Below are 14,878 nucleotides of genomic sequence, written 5' to 3'. Positions count from 1 at the left end.
ACATTAGGGGGGAGGGAGTAGGAGAGAGACACCGACTGACGCTGGGAGGGGAAAGAGGGGAAAGACACCGTCTGATGCTGGGGTCACGTAAAGATTTCCTCGGCCGAAAAGGGGTCACGAGTCGAAAAAGTTTAAGAAGGCCTGTAGTAGACACTTGTGTTCTTCCAGCCTTGTGGTCACAGTTTGGTGAAGACCCTTTTCTGTTCCACCATGACTGTCCCCTGTGTACAAAGTCAGCTCCATAAAGACATGGTGTGACCAGCTTGGTGTGGAGTAACTCGGGTGTCCTGCACCGAGCCCTGACCTCAACACTACTTGGGATGGTGAGTGTAAGCCAGGTCTTCCAACAGCAGTACCTAACCTCACAAATGGGCACAAATACCCTCAGACACACTTCAAAGTCTTCTTAAAAGCCTTCCCAGAAGAGTGGAGACTGGTATAACCGCAAAAGGAGGACCAACTCCAAATAAATGGCCATGTTTTTAGAATTAGATGCCCAAAAAGATCATATAGGTGTGATGGCCTGGTGTCCAGAAATGTACATGCGAGCATCTCCAGGGGCCGGCTTCTCAGTCATGCATACTAATAGAGGAAACCCAAGTCATATACAATGTATGTCTTAATTTTGTCAGAACAGAATTTAATATAAAAAAACCAAACTCTCCCTACCTGTAGCTTCCACGGCATTGATGCACTTTCGGACAAAACGGAACCCAACATCGTTCAGTTCCACTAGAAATGGGCAATAAGGTTGGTGAGATACGGACACACTGATCATGTACTTCAATTTGTAGTAAATAACATACAGAATGAGCTCATCTGTTTTGTCGCTCAAAGCAACTCAAAAGGAAAGGCAAAGAAACCGGCCACACTTCGATGAATAAAACTTTATTATTCTGAACAAAGAAAACAGAAGGTCCACCAAGTACCTCCTCGCTCTGACCCATTTCACCCAAACGGGGCTTAGTCATACAGGTGAGGTCGCCTCTATGACTTAGCTCTGCTTGGGTGAACGCATCAGAGTCAGGAGGGTCTGGGCGGACCTTCTGTATTTTTCGGGGTGAAGTTTTATTCATGCTGATGGAAATAAAAAACATTGTACTCACTTTCGTCGCGTTTCGTAATTGGGTTGCGATAGATCTGTGGGAAAAGACAGGTGTGGCCAATCAGTAACCCAGTACAACTTGTTGCATCAGTGCAACCAATTACATGGTAAACTACTAAGCTAAAAGGAATCATGTATATCATTAATTTCGATGCTAATTAGGATTTTTCTTGGGATCCAAACTCTAGTTTTGTAGGGGCTGCTGCTGGGGCTGCTGCTGCTGCTGCTGCTGCTGCTGGGGCTGCTGCTGCTGGGGCTGCTGCTGCTGCTGCTGCTGCTGCTGCTGCTGCTGCTGCTGCTGCTGCTGCTGCTGCTCACAGTATACCTCCACACAGGCTAACACCCCCCCCCCTTTCAGTCAATCATGAATGCTGTTGTCAACTCATCCACCTAGCCAATCGTTCAGAGTCCCCTGCCCCTCCCTGCCGATCCCTCCACTGGTGTCCACTGACCCAATGAATACTTACAACAATATACTGTACAAAGCCATCCATAACACTGCCCCCAGTTACATCACTAACCTCATCTCAAAATATCACCCAAACTGTCCTATTAAGACCTCCTACTCTAACTGGTCACCTCCTCCCATGGAGCTTCTCCAGAGTCTCTCCCATCCTCTGGAACCCTGTAACCCAACTGCCCCGAATTCAACCCTACTGACCACCTTTGGAAAGAAATGGAACACCGATTGTGAGCCAGGTCTCGTCATCCAACATCAGTACCTGACCCATTAAAGGGTAACTTAAAACACGCCTATGGCTTCCCTTCTGTGGTCTTAGACTTGCTCCCCTCCATAGCATGACCAGATATTTCCCTTGTGGCTTAGCAAGACCTATCACCAGTAGAGATCGGAATAGTGCTCAGGAGCAGAAAGTGAGGTTTCTCTTATGCTGGAAACACTCTTTTTAATTACAAATATATTGCATATACACTGAGTGGCCAAATTATTATGACCACCCCATCAGTACTTCGTTGGGCCGCCTCGTGACTCCACGAGGCGGAGATGTTGAAAGGTGATGCGAGGAATCTGACACGGCACTGTTGCCCTTCTGTTGTCTTGTACCAGTCTTGCCACTCTCCGTTCTGCCCTAACATTGACTAGTCGCTGACGTCCACAATTCGCACGTTCAGACCCAGATTTTCGGCTGACAGTCCGGTCTTTAAACACTTTAACAACAGCTGCTTTTGAACATTTAACGAATTCTGCTGTTTTGCTGATACTCGCTCCATGGCTCCGAGCGCCAACAATCATCCCGTGTTCAAAGGCTGTTACATCGCGTTGTTCCCCCGAATCTTCAGAAACAAATCACTTCTACTGTCGTGGTAAACAACCTGCTTCCCTATTTATAATGGTCTGGCCCTCGAGCAACTTCAGCGCAAAATTATAGCTAATTTGCCTACAAATGTCAGGTGGTCATAATAATCCGGTCACTCAGTGTATATATATATGAGAAGATTTTTCGGTTTGGTGGTGAGAGGTCTTGCTGAGCCTCAGGTGGCTTTGTTTAATGAGTGATCCACATGGGTGGATTCCTACATTGAAGATGGATTATACTGAGATGGAACATTTTCTCACTTTAACAAACTTTGTCTTATTTGTATTACGTTGCGTGCTCGGCCTTATTACTCTGATTATTTTGCTTAAGGACATTCGTATGTTACACAGTAGCACGGAGCTGTTTGCACAGTTAAAAGACGCCTTCATTTCTCCGATGAAGGTTCGGAGGCTGCAGAATCAGAATTCATCAGTAGAGGTCACCCCAACCGCAGCAAACTAAACTCACCGGCTCTTTCCCGTCCATGGCTTCAATCCACAGGCGACGATTGGTCTCTGAAAAGGCCTGAAAGGTGATGGTGCCTTGTCTGAAACACAGGATGATGGACACAGTTATTCCAGTTCACACTGAGGTGAGGTTATCGTTGACCTTAATTAGCTGAGCAGAGGGCAATCCTTCATACTCGACCACACAGCAAATATAAATACACCGTTATATACACTATATTGAAAAAGTGACATTTCCTGGCTACTAAATATTCCGAGGTCACCTGTTAGTGGTATTATAACAAAGTGGAAGCAACTGGGAACAACAGCAACTCAGCCACGAAGTGGTAGGCCACGTAAAATGACAGAGCGGGATCAGCGTATGCTGAAGCGTACAGTGCGCAGAAGTCTCCAACTGTCTGCAGAGTCAATAGCTACAGACCTCCAAACTTGGTGTGGCCTTCAGATTGGCACAACAACAGTGCGTAGAGAGCTTCATGGAATGGGTTTCCATGGCCGAGCAGCTGCATCCAAGCCTTACATCACCAAGTGCAATGCAAAGCGTGGGATGCCGTGGTGTAAAGCACGCCGCCACTGGACTCTAGAAAAGTGGAGACGTGTTCTCTGGAGTGACCAATCACGCTTCTCTGTCTGGCAATCCGATGGACGTGTCTGGGTTTGGCGATTGCCAGGAGAACGGTATTTGCCTGACTGCATTGTGCCAAGTGTAATTTAGAGCGGAGTCTGCGAGCCCGGCCTTCTCCTCCAACATCAGTACCTGACCTCACAAATGGTCCAACATTCCCATAGACACACTCCTAAACCTTGTGGAGGCCTTCCCAGAAGAGTTGAAGCTGTTATAGCGGCAAAGGGCGGAGCCAACCCAATACTGAACCCTACGGACTAAGACTGGGATGCCATTAAAGTTCATGTGCGTGTAAAGGCGTCCCAATACTTTTGGCAATATAGTGTATCTAGGTTAGGTTAATTTTACATTTTATCTTCTACCCAACCACTAACTCTAATAGAAGCTTTAAAGCCACCACTTCTGGGTTCCCAGGAATCATCTTTGGCCACTGGGTGACCACTGATGATGTAACTCCTGCACATGAGAACATGGGCATCAGGCCAACGAGTGGTGCTGGGCGTGTGCACTGCATGATGCAATTTTCAAAATTGCTTTGAGGTGAAGGAACACATTTTTTGGCAGAACAAGCCAAGTCCCGACCTCCCAGTGATTTCTTATTTTTGTGACTTTACTGCCATTTTAATGCATTATTACTCTTTCAAAAGGCTTTTTCAATCCAAAGTTTTATTACAGGTTTAAAAAAAAAAAAAAAAGGAGGAGGAGCATGGAATACAGTAGGGGTAGCAATCAAAGCTTATCGGCTTCAGTAGCTTTCATTAAATTAAAACCTGGTGATCCTGCCATGAAGGTTATTGTACAGGCGCTTCCTGTAATAGGGTCACAGCGCTCCGTCCCTCTTTCTCCTAAATGGCCACACAGGAAGTCAAGTTAGCTAAAGAATCCAGTACTTACTACTGACCCCTGAACTCGACATAACTTACTACTGACCCCTTAAGCCTGTGTCACTTACTACTGACCCCTGAAGCCTGCGTTACTTACTACTGACCCCTGAACTCTACATAACTTACTACTGAGCCCTGAACCCTGTGTTATATACTAACAACCTCTGAACCATGCATTATATACTATTGACCCCCGAACCCTGCGTTATATACTACTGACCTAAGAACACTGCGTTATATAGTACTGACCCCTGCGCTACTTACAAAGGACCCCTGCGTTACTTACTATGGACCCCTGAACCCTGCGTTACTTGCTACTGATCCCCGAACCCTGTGTTACTTACTAATTAAATCTGCATAACTTACAACTGACCCCTGCACTCCATGCGTTACGCACCTTTGATCCCTGAAGTCTGCTTGTTACACACTCCTGACCCCTGTATTCCTTGCGTTATACACTCCTGATCCCTGCAGTCAGTGCATTACACATGCTTGACCCATAAAGTAGGCTCAGGGTTTATTTAACCATGCATCTTCAGCCACTCCCACTGTTAGCACAATTGACCGCCTGCATAATGCTATATCATCTGGTCTATTCTGCGTTATACTCAAAAACCGTCTCTCACAGAAAATGCTGGATTCCTGCTCTGGGTCAGGAACTAAAAATACTAAAAAGTTAGAACTCCAGCTTCTTCTTTTTTTTCAACCCATTTGCCAGCAAATTTTGTAAACTGCATATGAACCTGACAATAATATTTTTTTGCTCGGTCTGTTAAATATACCATTGGAAGTTATATCTGTTCAATGAGGGCAAAAATAGACCTGTTGATCCTGCCAGAAATCCAGAGAGTTTGTAACGTACTGCAAACTCTTTAGTGTTGTATTGAGCGGTGCTATCGGGCCTGACTAGTTCTCCTCTGTGAACTACAGAACACCTCCTCACTATGTTACAAAGAAGAAGAGAGGAATAGGGGGTGTTCTGTATTTCTGTCCTAGGGTGACAATGCTGCCCCTCCATAGTACAATGAGCGAGTGTGGTCACCCTGGCAGGATCGATGGAGATTGACTTTAACTTTCTGAATTATCGTAACAGCCAAGTGAATAGGATTTCTAAAAGCAATCATTGGCAGCCTCCATATCTTCTCTAGTGCAACTTTCCTTTGTATGTCAGCACCACTCACCTCTCATTGGTCTCTACATCGAAACAAAACCTCTTATCGATGGAATCCGTCTTCCTTCTTATACAAGACTTGAGGGTCAGCTCCTGGCTTACCTACAGGGAAAGATGGATGAGGATACTTACAGCAAACTGAGGGGGTTGGCAGCAAAGGGTAACTGGAAAAGGGTGAGACAGCAGCAAGGACAAGGGGATGAGGGGACAGCAAGGAGAAAGCAATGCAAAGTGAAAGGATGAGGGGATCTGGAGTCAAGGGGAGGTACAGACGTTGGGAAGACACAGGGCAGTAAGTGAGCAGTACTAGAGAGAAGACTCGCTATGGTGAAGACGCCGCGTAGTAACAGATGGCCATGGGAAGATTATCACACAGGCTTTCCTTGCAGACAAACAGGATTAGAGTGTCACTGGAGAGAGACACAATGACACGAGCTTACATCACGGGATTGTGTACGCCAAAAAATCCAATATACACTATATGGCCCAACAGTGTGTGGACACCAGACCAACACACCTACACTATATGGCCAAAAGTGTATAGATACCTGGATAAGTATATGAAGGGCTGTCATCAGAAATCATGGGGCCTTCTACGGCCTCTCTGCCGGAGCCCCTATAAGGGAGACTGCAGTAGCCTTGATGACTGAACTGTGTGGAGGAATGCCCTGGCACAAGATGGCGGGGAACCGCGTCTCTCTGCCAGTGTCTAATTGATTGCTGGACAGAGGCTGAGATCAGGCAGCTGATGCCTTGTGTTACTCTTTGTAGGGCTGGGGTCTGTGTCTACGGCTTGAAAGCAAGAGGGCCCGGGCCCTGGGCAGGATGTCGTGCACCATGGTCTGGCCCCATCCCCGGAATGTGCACCACTAGCCGCCACCCAATCGGCCAATACCCCCCCCCCTTGCCCCCCAGATGGGCACCAAGAGCAGCTAAGACCCATCCATAATGCCACACCAATCCACCCCCCAGAGTGTGCAACACGAGCAACCTCCCCTCCTGCCTCAGGCAGAGAAATGTCTAGGGATGCCCCTGTCAACAGCCCTGAGTATATGGAGAATTCCTGCCTTCCATCTCTTGCCAGTCCATTCCTCCATCGAAAGCTAGAGTCCGAACCCTGTGTAAGCTCCGTGTCTGAGCTTATACAGGATTAATGACCTTTTCCCCGTCCACCACTTGACAGTGTTCAGGACTGCAATTGGTTGATCAGACCCAAGCATTGCATCTTGGGAGGAAGGGGAGAAGATCACATGTTTTCCCATGCCAAGAAGTATCAGGTATTTCTAAGGGGTTCTAACATACAAACAGAGGACAGTGAAGGTATCAGCAGTAGGAGGGGGGCGTTCTTAAGAGAATTCTTCAACAAAACACATTTAATGTTTCAGAATAACATTTTATCCAACAAAATTCACAGAAAGCAACAAGTGCTTAAACTTACCTGCCGGGAGCCCGGCTTCTGCTCTACAGGAACTAAGCTTAATCCCTTCCCCTCCTTCTCGTACTTGCAGTAATACTTCACCCACGTAAGGCCGAGGGCCCCTGGAAACCATAAAAACGGATATTCAGATCATGTAAAGATTTCAGGGACAACTCACAAATCAATAAAACAATTCTCCTCTGATGCTGCGTCAGTGACAGAATGGGTTAGCAATGGAATTCACAGCAATGTATGCAGACTTTACTACATGGCCAAAAGTCTGGACACCTGACCATCACACCAACTCTGTGACCAAAGTGTATGGACCCTCTTCCAAATAAATTCTGATCCTTCCAGGATGTGGAGATCCTCCAAATAATTGAGTTCAGGTGTTTCCAGTGAAGGGTTCTGGTAATACTACAACATACAAAGACATTGTAGACACTTGTGCCCTTCCAACCTTGTGGTGGCCGTTTGAAGAAGACCCTTTTCTGTTCCACCATGACTGTCCCCTGTGTACAAAGCCATCTCCATAAAGACATGGTGTGACCAGTGTGTGAAGACCACTCAAGTTCCTCCACAGCAATGCTGTGTTGTTCCACAGAAATTATTGAGTTCAGGTGTACAAAGCCAGCTGCATAAAGACATGGTTTGATCAGTTTGGTGTGGAGGAACTCGAGTGTACTACACAGAGCCCTGACCTCAACCCTACTGACCACCTTTGAGATGAATTGGAATGGTGATTGTGAGTCAGGTCTTCTCATCCAACATCAGTACCTGACCTCACAAATGGGCCCACATTCTCACAAACACCGTCCAAAATCTTGTGGAAAGCCTACCCCGAACAGTGGAGAATGGTATAGCCATAAAGGGGGGACAACTCCTTTTTAATGTCCATGCTCCATACCCAGTGAAGGGTCCTGTTAATACTCCATCATACAAACACATTGTAGGCTCTTCCAGCCTTGTGGTAACAGTTTGGTGAAGATCCTTTTCTGTTCCACCATGACTGTCCCCTGTGTACACAGCCAGATCCATAAAAGACACGGTGTGACCAGTTTGGTGTGGAAGTACTTGAGTGATCTGCACAGAGCCCTGACATCGACCCTACTGAACACCTTGGGGATGAATCGAAGAGCCAATTGTGAGCCAGGTCTTCTCATCCAACACCAGTTCATGACCTCACAAATGGCCACAAATTCCCACAGGCATCCTTTAAACTTATGGAAAGCTTTCCAAGCAGGGTGTAGGCGGCAAAAGCTGAAAAGGGGGCATATTAAAGGCCATGGTGTTGGAATGAGATGTCCAACACGCTAGAGGTGTGATGGTCAGGTGGCCCCCATACTGTATATCAAAAACTGGCACGTGAATGTGATGGAGCTTATCATAGCATAAACAATCATGGAAGACAATGCTTGAACCTCTGAAGGAATGCATGGTGGAATGTAAAACCATCAAAAATTTGAACCTGTGCAAAGAGACATAATATCCCTCCCTTAGTAGGCAAATTGAGGGGGAAAAAAAAGACATTATGTCAGCAGACATCAATTCAGGAAAAGTGAGATATATCATTTCAGACAGCTGAAGAGCGGCATGACTGGGCTTCATGCTTGGGAATGTTAAAATACACTGCTTATGAAATAGGGGAGCTGCCAATGCTTCTTTCTGAAATTCCATAGACATAAAACCATCAACTGAAGGTGGCGGCTAAGACTTTATAAGATTACCATCAACTGAAGGTGGCGGCTAAGATATCATACTTTATAAGACTACGCAAAGGCACTTAAGGGGAGCAGCCTGTAGTGTACGGAGGTAAAAGAAACCTGCTGTGCTCACTTTACTCAACTTCTCACATGTTCTAGATCTAGGTGAATCAAATTATATACGAGCGCCCCAATCCATCGAGCGTGCCCAACAAAACCTCTATAGGATGATGGTATTTACATCTCCAAAGAAGCCAACATGTTTCAGGATCTGCTTCGCCTTCATCATGGTCCCTGATGAAGAAAATGAAGACCCATAAAAGGTGTTGGCTTCTCTGAAGTCATAAATGTTTCCATAAAGACCATCGTCTCATAGGGCTTTCATTGGGCACAAGTGCTGCCCCTTCCAATAGAGTGGTTGCTTGGATATCATCGTGTTCACCTATATTCTAGTCAGTGACTCAAAGCGTTGAAACAAGAGGTTCAGTATGACACCAAGGCAGCTAGTGTTTTCAGAAGGAGTGTCCAGCAATGGCAGCCTTCATGCTTTGTTCTCATGGCCCGGCTATGCAAATAGCTATAAACTTTTAGAAAAACGGGCCATCACGGACCTCAGTAGCTGCATGCACTGTGGTGCAATTCCTCCTAAAAGTTTGCAACAGAAGCACTTTTGCTTTGAGCAGCTCGGCTCCCTCTGCTCTTTTCTCCCAGCAGCAACTCAGAAACACAATGTTCCCTCCAGCTCTCTACAGCAAATCAGCAGCTCAATGTACCCTCCACCTCTCAGCAGCTCAATGTTCCCTCCAGCTCTTAGCAACAACTCAGCAGCTAAATGTACCCTCCACCTCTCAGCAGCAACTCAATGTTCCCTCCAGCTCTCAGCAGCAACTCAATGTACGCTCCAGCTCTCAACAGCACATCAGCAGCTCAATGTACCCTCCAGTTCTCAGCAGCAACTCAGCAGCTCAATCTACCCTCCACCTCCCAGCAGCAACTCAGCAGCTCAATCTACCCTACAGCTCCCAGCATCAACTCAGCAGCTCAATGTACCCTCCAGCTCTCAGCAGCAACTCAGCAGCTCAATCTACCCTACAGATCCCAGCATCAAATCAGCAGCTCAATCTACCCTCCACCTCTCAGCAGCAACTCAATGTTCCCTCCAGCTCTCAGCAGCAACTCAATGTTCCCTCCACCTCTCAGCAACAACTCAGCAGTTCAGCTCACCACGTTTCCCCCTCCCATCATTAGCAGCATTCCAGTCTTCTAATCTCTAATGTAGACACAGAACAGGAGCTCTGGCAGAGGGGAGAGCAGAGTGATGAGACTCAATAAATGACTTCCCGCTTCTCTTTTGATCATGGAAGATGGATTGCTCCACACAGTCCTGCAGCTACATAGGTAAGTGAAGGCTTCTGTATAAAGCATGGCAAGAATATGTAAATACTGGAGTGTCCATAACCAGGGTCACAGTGTCATGTTAAACTGTATAAAGCAGAAAATACATGCTGTGCATTCCTTCGATTGTGCTCTGGCCTTTCAGCTTGCAAACCACAGGAGCATCAGTCATCCTCTTCTTCAGATCTTCCATTTCTTCTCCGGTACTGGTGAAGTGGTTCCGCGTCTGTGGAAAAAAAGACGAGTGTTGAGAGTGCTGGCCTAGCATAATGAGTCAACCTTCCAGCTCCACGTACAATATAGAGTTCAAGGAGTCCCTAGTTCAGCATTGCCTTTCTCAGCCCACCCTGGGGTGCCTTCCGTCTTCCTCAGGGGTGCCTCGAAATGTTGCCACCAGGGCCACGGAAGTGAATGACGCTTATCCAGGTAAGGTGGCATCCAATCAGAAAAATACAGAAATTCGCCTCCGTCCAGGCCTGCCCCCGCAGCTGTATAAAGCTGTATAAAGGGGGGCTCTGATGTAAAGGGGGGTCCTGCTTTGAAGAGGGGACACCCCACTTTTTTTGTGTTTTTGCATTGACGTCCTTTAAATTTTAGATTGGGGTACCTCAAGATTGTGGACTGTTTGACCCTCATACACCACTGACCAGCTATGTTCAAATATACAATTCAATCTACCCCAGGCACCAATGTATTATAAAGTGGGGGGTTTCCATTGTAAGCTGCTGATTTTAGAATGGAGCAGATCAAAAGGTGATCAACATAGGAAGGAGATAGTAAACACAATGACATCACCTAAAGAAACCTTACAAGTACATTTTATACAAATAATATTATTATTAATACTAATAATAAAATAACTATTATTATTAATAAATAATAATAACATTAATAATAATAATAATATTTTTTCCTTAAATAAATGTATTAACCTTTAACACCTTCCTCTCCTTCTCCCCATAGCCATTATTTTTTCTGCTTTTTTAAAATTATTTCTATGCTTTTCTTAATGATTTCTATTCTTTTACCATTAATATTTTTTTCCATTTGTCTTTTTTATATTTTTTTGGGAAAAGAAAAAGAAAAGATGGAGTCCATCCTCCATCTTTTGATATTCCTCTTTGCTGGATTTGATCCCTTGCGATATTTAGAGAGTATTTTTTATGTCAAGACTTGTTCTCGCTTCCCTACTGAAATTGATCGGTCTTATTTGGAATGTCTATATAGCCGACGGACAGCTTGTACCGATCGGCGGAGTGTGCTTTCCCATCCCCACCGCCGGCCTGGGACCGACACGGCAGGTCTCCGCACATCAATCGGAGAGAGATCAGCAAGCTTCTAGCCGCTGATGTCTCCTCTGATCACTGGACCCAGAAGTGATTTGTATTACATCACTTCCCGTGTCACTGGGCACATTCTCCGGCTCTTAGATCCAGGAGAAGATCTGTGCTTCCTGAGCTTCTTTGGGGTCCCTAGGTGACATTAGGGGTCATCAGTATTGTGTAATCCACAGCACTCCTGACCGGAATCCCATTAGATGGGTGCTGGTATGACCTGCGGATGGCGCTGCGTTATCACAGAAATGTCCAAAAGAAGTCACCCGCACTCCAAGGTCTAATGTATTGAACACCTCCTTTATTCAGACGTTATACAGACACAGTGTAAAAGCAAAATTTCAGGACCGAACATGGTCCCTTCATCAGGCAAACACAGTGACCCCTAATGTCTCCATAAAGAGGACCTATCACACCCTATTTGTCATTACATAGGGGGTTTGTTAGGCCCCCTATGTGATAGCAATAAAGTTAGTGTAAAAAAAAAAAAAAAGTGTTTAAAAAAAAGTTGGGCTGGTACTGATTAAAATTTTCGTGTTCGATTAATCACATTTTTTTTTAATCGATTAATTATAATGCACATGCAGATCCAACTACATTGGACTATACACATACAGCACAGCAATGAAGTAATAAAATGAACTAGGATCACACTAATCCAGCACGTTATTAATCTCACGTGCCCCACTCAATATGGCCGCCGCTTGAGTGGGGCAACTCAGAATAATAACGTGCTGGATTTGCATTTGCTGTTCCGATTGGTTTTTATTTAGTTTTTTTTTTGTATTTTCAATTAATGTTAATTAAAAAAAAATTATCTAATTTTAAAAAATATATTTTATAAATCATTTTTTTTTTAATTTACAGCAAAAGTGTAACACTGGTGATAAAAACAGAAAAAAATACTTTTTTCTTTTTTACATATTTTTGTTTATAGATTCCATCGACAATAACATTTTTGCCAAAAGGGAGCTCAATTTTCCCCCCACAAAACAATGCTTATATTACATTGTTAACTTAACTAATGACAAAGCTATTGCCAAATAAATATGTCCATAGCAGAAATGTAATGATTGCGATATCACATATGACCTCCCTGTGTGCATATGATTATATATTGTGTATACTTTTGTGGCATTTGACAAAAGTCATAAAGAGATTGAACCCATAAATCATGTTTGATGCTGATGAATCATGTTTTACAAGCATTAAAGTGACATTAAACCCTCAGATTTTTTAACATAAAACAATACTGTAATGTGCGCCTTACTGTAATCCATGGTAGTTTCCCTTCTCTTTGCTGCTCTTCCTTTTAAATCTGTATCTGTTCTCATGCTTGGGGAGAACTTCTGTTTTGCAGCAGACTGCCTTGTCTCTGGAATGGCTACATGGTGTCTGTGTGAAGGTTTGCAACCTGAGCCAGCTCTACAGGAAGAGGCACTCAGCTGCAAAGGGAAGTTCTCCCCAGCATGAGAAGACATGAGGATTTAAAAGGAAGAGCAGCAAAGAGAAGGGAAACAACCATGGATTACAGTAAGGGACACATTACAGTATTGGTTTATGTTAAAAAAATCTGAGGGTTTAATGTCACTTTAAGTATATTTCTGCCCTCATAGAATACTATAGAAAACATACATTCTGGAGGCTCAGCTGCAGCTGCTGCTTGTAGGGTTGGAAGTCCTGTGTTAACTCAAATGTGAGGCTGTTGGAAGTGAAGAGACAATGCAAGAAGGCCAAAACCTAAAAGCAAAATAGAAGATTTATTGGGACTTTGGAAATAAAACATTGTTGTACAGAAAGCCAATTACAATCTCTAACCAAGGTCTGCTAATATGGCCAAAGGTTTGTAGACCTCTAGCTAGAACATCTATATGAGCTTGTTGGACATCCCATTCAAATACCATGGACATTAATATGGAGTCCCCCCCCCCATGACCAATGGAGTTACCCCTTCTCACTTTAGCTACACATCTATATGAGCTTGTTGGGCATCCCATTCCAAAACCATGGCCATTAATATGGAGTTGCCCCCAGTCCATGGCCATTAATATGGAGTTGTCCCTTGGCCAAAGACACCTATATGAGCTTGTTGCACATCCCATTCCAAAACCATGGACATTAATATGGGGTTGCCCCTTGTCCCTTGGCCATCACATCTATATGAGCTTGGTGGACATTACAAAAGTATGGCCATTAGTATGGCGTTTCCCCCCATGACCAATGGAGTTACCCCTCCTCCCTTTAGCTACACACCTATATGAGTTTGTTGGACATCCCATTCCAAAACCATGGCCATTAATATGGAGTTGCCCCTTGTCCCATGACACCTATATGAGCTTGATGGACATCCCATAACAAAAACATGGCTAGTAATATGAAGTTAACCCCCACCTTTGTGGTTAGAACAGCTTCCACTCTTCTGGGAAGACTTCCCATAAGAATGTGATAGGTGTCTGTGGGAATTTGAGCCCATTTGTGAGGTCAACTACTGATGTTGGATGAGAAGACCTGGCTCACAAGCCGCATTCCAATTCATCCCAAAGGTGTTCAGTGGGCTTGAGGTAAGGGGCCCTCACACCAACCTGGTCAAATCATGTCTTTATGGAGCTGGCTTTGTACACAGAGGACAGTCATGGTGAAACAGAAAGGGGTCTTCACCCAACAGTTAGAACAATTGCCTACAATGGCTTTGTATGTTGTAGTATGAACAGGACCCTTCAATGGAGACAACTGAACTCCATCATTGTAGGGGGTTCACATACTTTTGACCATACACTGTATGTTCTAGCGTTGTTCCCTGACCAAAGAAATTGCAGCTACTATAGGCAATCTAGAAGACTAACCAGTTGAGTTTGATGTGACAGTAGGGACAAGGTTAATTTGAATAATGTAGACTCATATTACACTTTGAGTTATGCCTGGAGTGACACTTTATGGAAGGATACATCATCCTGCATGCTGGAAAGTTCTATTTACTCCTAAATATCGAGCATAATGACTCTTACCGGCTCTACAATGCTAAACTTCTTGCTCTCCTGCACCTCCTGAATCTGGTAGACATATTCCAATGAAGATTCATAGAAGTTCTGCCTTTCTTTGTCCACCACAACATCTGCCTGAAAGGGAAATAAAAAAACATATTTATATATGTTTCTCACACCTTGACTGTTGCAACTCCCTCCTGGTTGGCCTACGTGTACACAGGCTCCTCCCCCCTTTAGTCTATGAAGGATGCTGCCAGACTCATCCACCTTACCAACCACTCAGGATGCACCTCCCCTCTCTGCCAATTCCTCTAATGGCTTCCATTCACTTCCCCTCTCTGCCAATCCCTCCACTGGCCTCCATTCCCCACCCCTTACTGCCAATCCCTCCACTGGCTTCCATCCTCCAGCTCTCTGCCACTTCCTCCACTGGCTTCCATTCCCCGCCCCTCCCTGCCCATCCCTCCACTGGCTTCC

At 44.9% G+C, this 14,878-nt stretch overlaps 1 protein-coding gene across 1 annotated transcript in view; it reads right to left on the bottom strand.

The window, feature by feature from the left end:
• Positions 1 to 14,878, bottom strand: part of OPHN1 (oligophrenin 1) — an 86,427-nt gene that overhangs the window by 31,205 nt on the left and 40,344 nt on the right. Inside the window, exons 6-15 of the mRNA XM_018554738.1 lie at positions 14,423 to 14,533; positions 13,053 to 13,157; positions 10,191 to 10,309; positions 8,930 to 8,982; positions 8,454 to 8,480; positions 7,007 to 7,107; positions 5,579 to 5,670; positions 2,890 to 2,968; positions 1,107 to 1,140; positions 670 to 732 (exon numbers count right to left, since the gene is read on the bottom strand). Of these exons, the coding sequence (XP_018410240.1) occupies positions 670 to 732; positions 1,107 to 1,140; positions 2,890 to 2,968; positions 5,579 to 5,670; positions 7,007 to 7,107; positions 8,454 to 8,480; positions 8,930 to 8,982; positions 10,191 to 10,309; positions 13,053 to 13,157; positions 14,423 to 14,533 (784 nt within the window). The remainder of the gene's footprint in view (positions 1 to 669; positions 733 to 1,106; positions 1,141 to 2,889; positions 2,969 to 5,578; positions 5,671 to 7,006; positions 7,108 to 8,453; positions 8,481 to 8,929; positions 8,983 to 10,190; positions 10,310 to 13,052; positions 13,158 to 14,422; positions 14,534 to 14,878) is intronic.

The sequence above is a fragment of the Nanorana parkeri genome, unplaced genomic scaffold (genome assembly GCF_000935625.1).
Source record: "Nanorana parkeri isolate BGI_ZX_2015 unplaced genomic scaffold, ASM93562v1 scaffold171, whole genome shotgun sequence".
In the NCBI taxonomy this organism is placed as follows: domain Eukaryota; kingdom Metazoa; phylum Chordata; class Amphibia; order Anura; family Dicroglossidae; genus Nanorana; species Nanorana parkeri.
The sequence above is the reverse complement of the archived record's forward strand: the minus strand, read 5'-3'. Positions and strand labels throughout refer to the sequence as shown.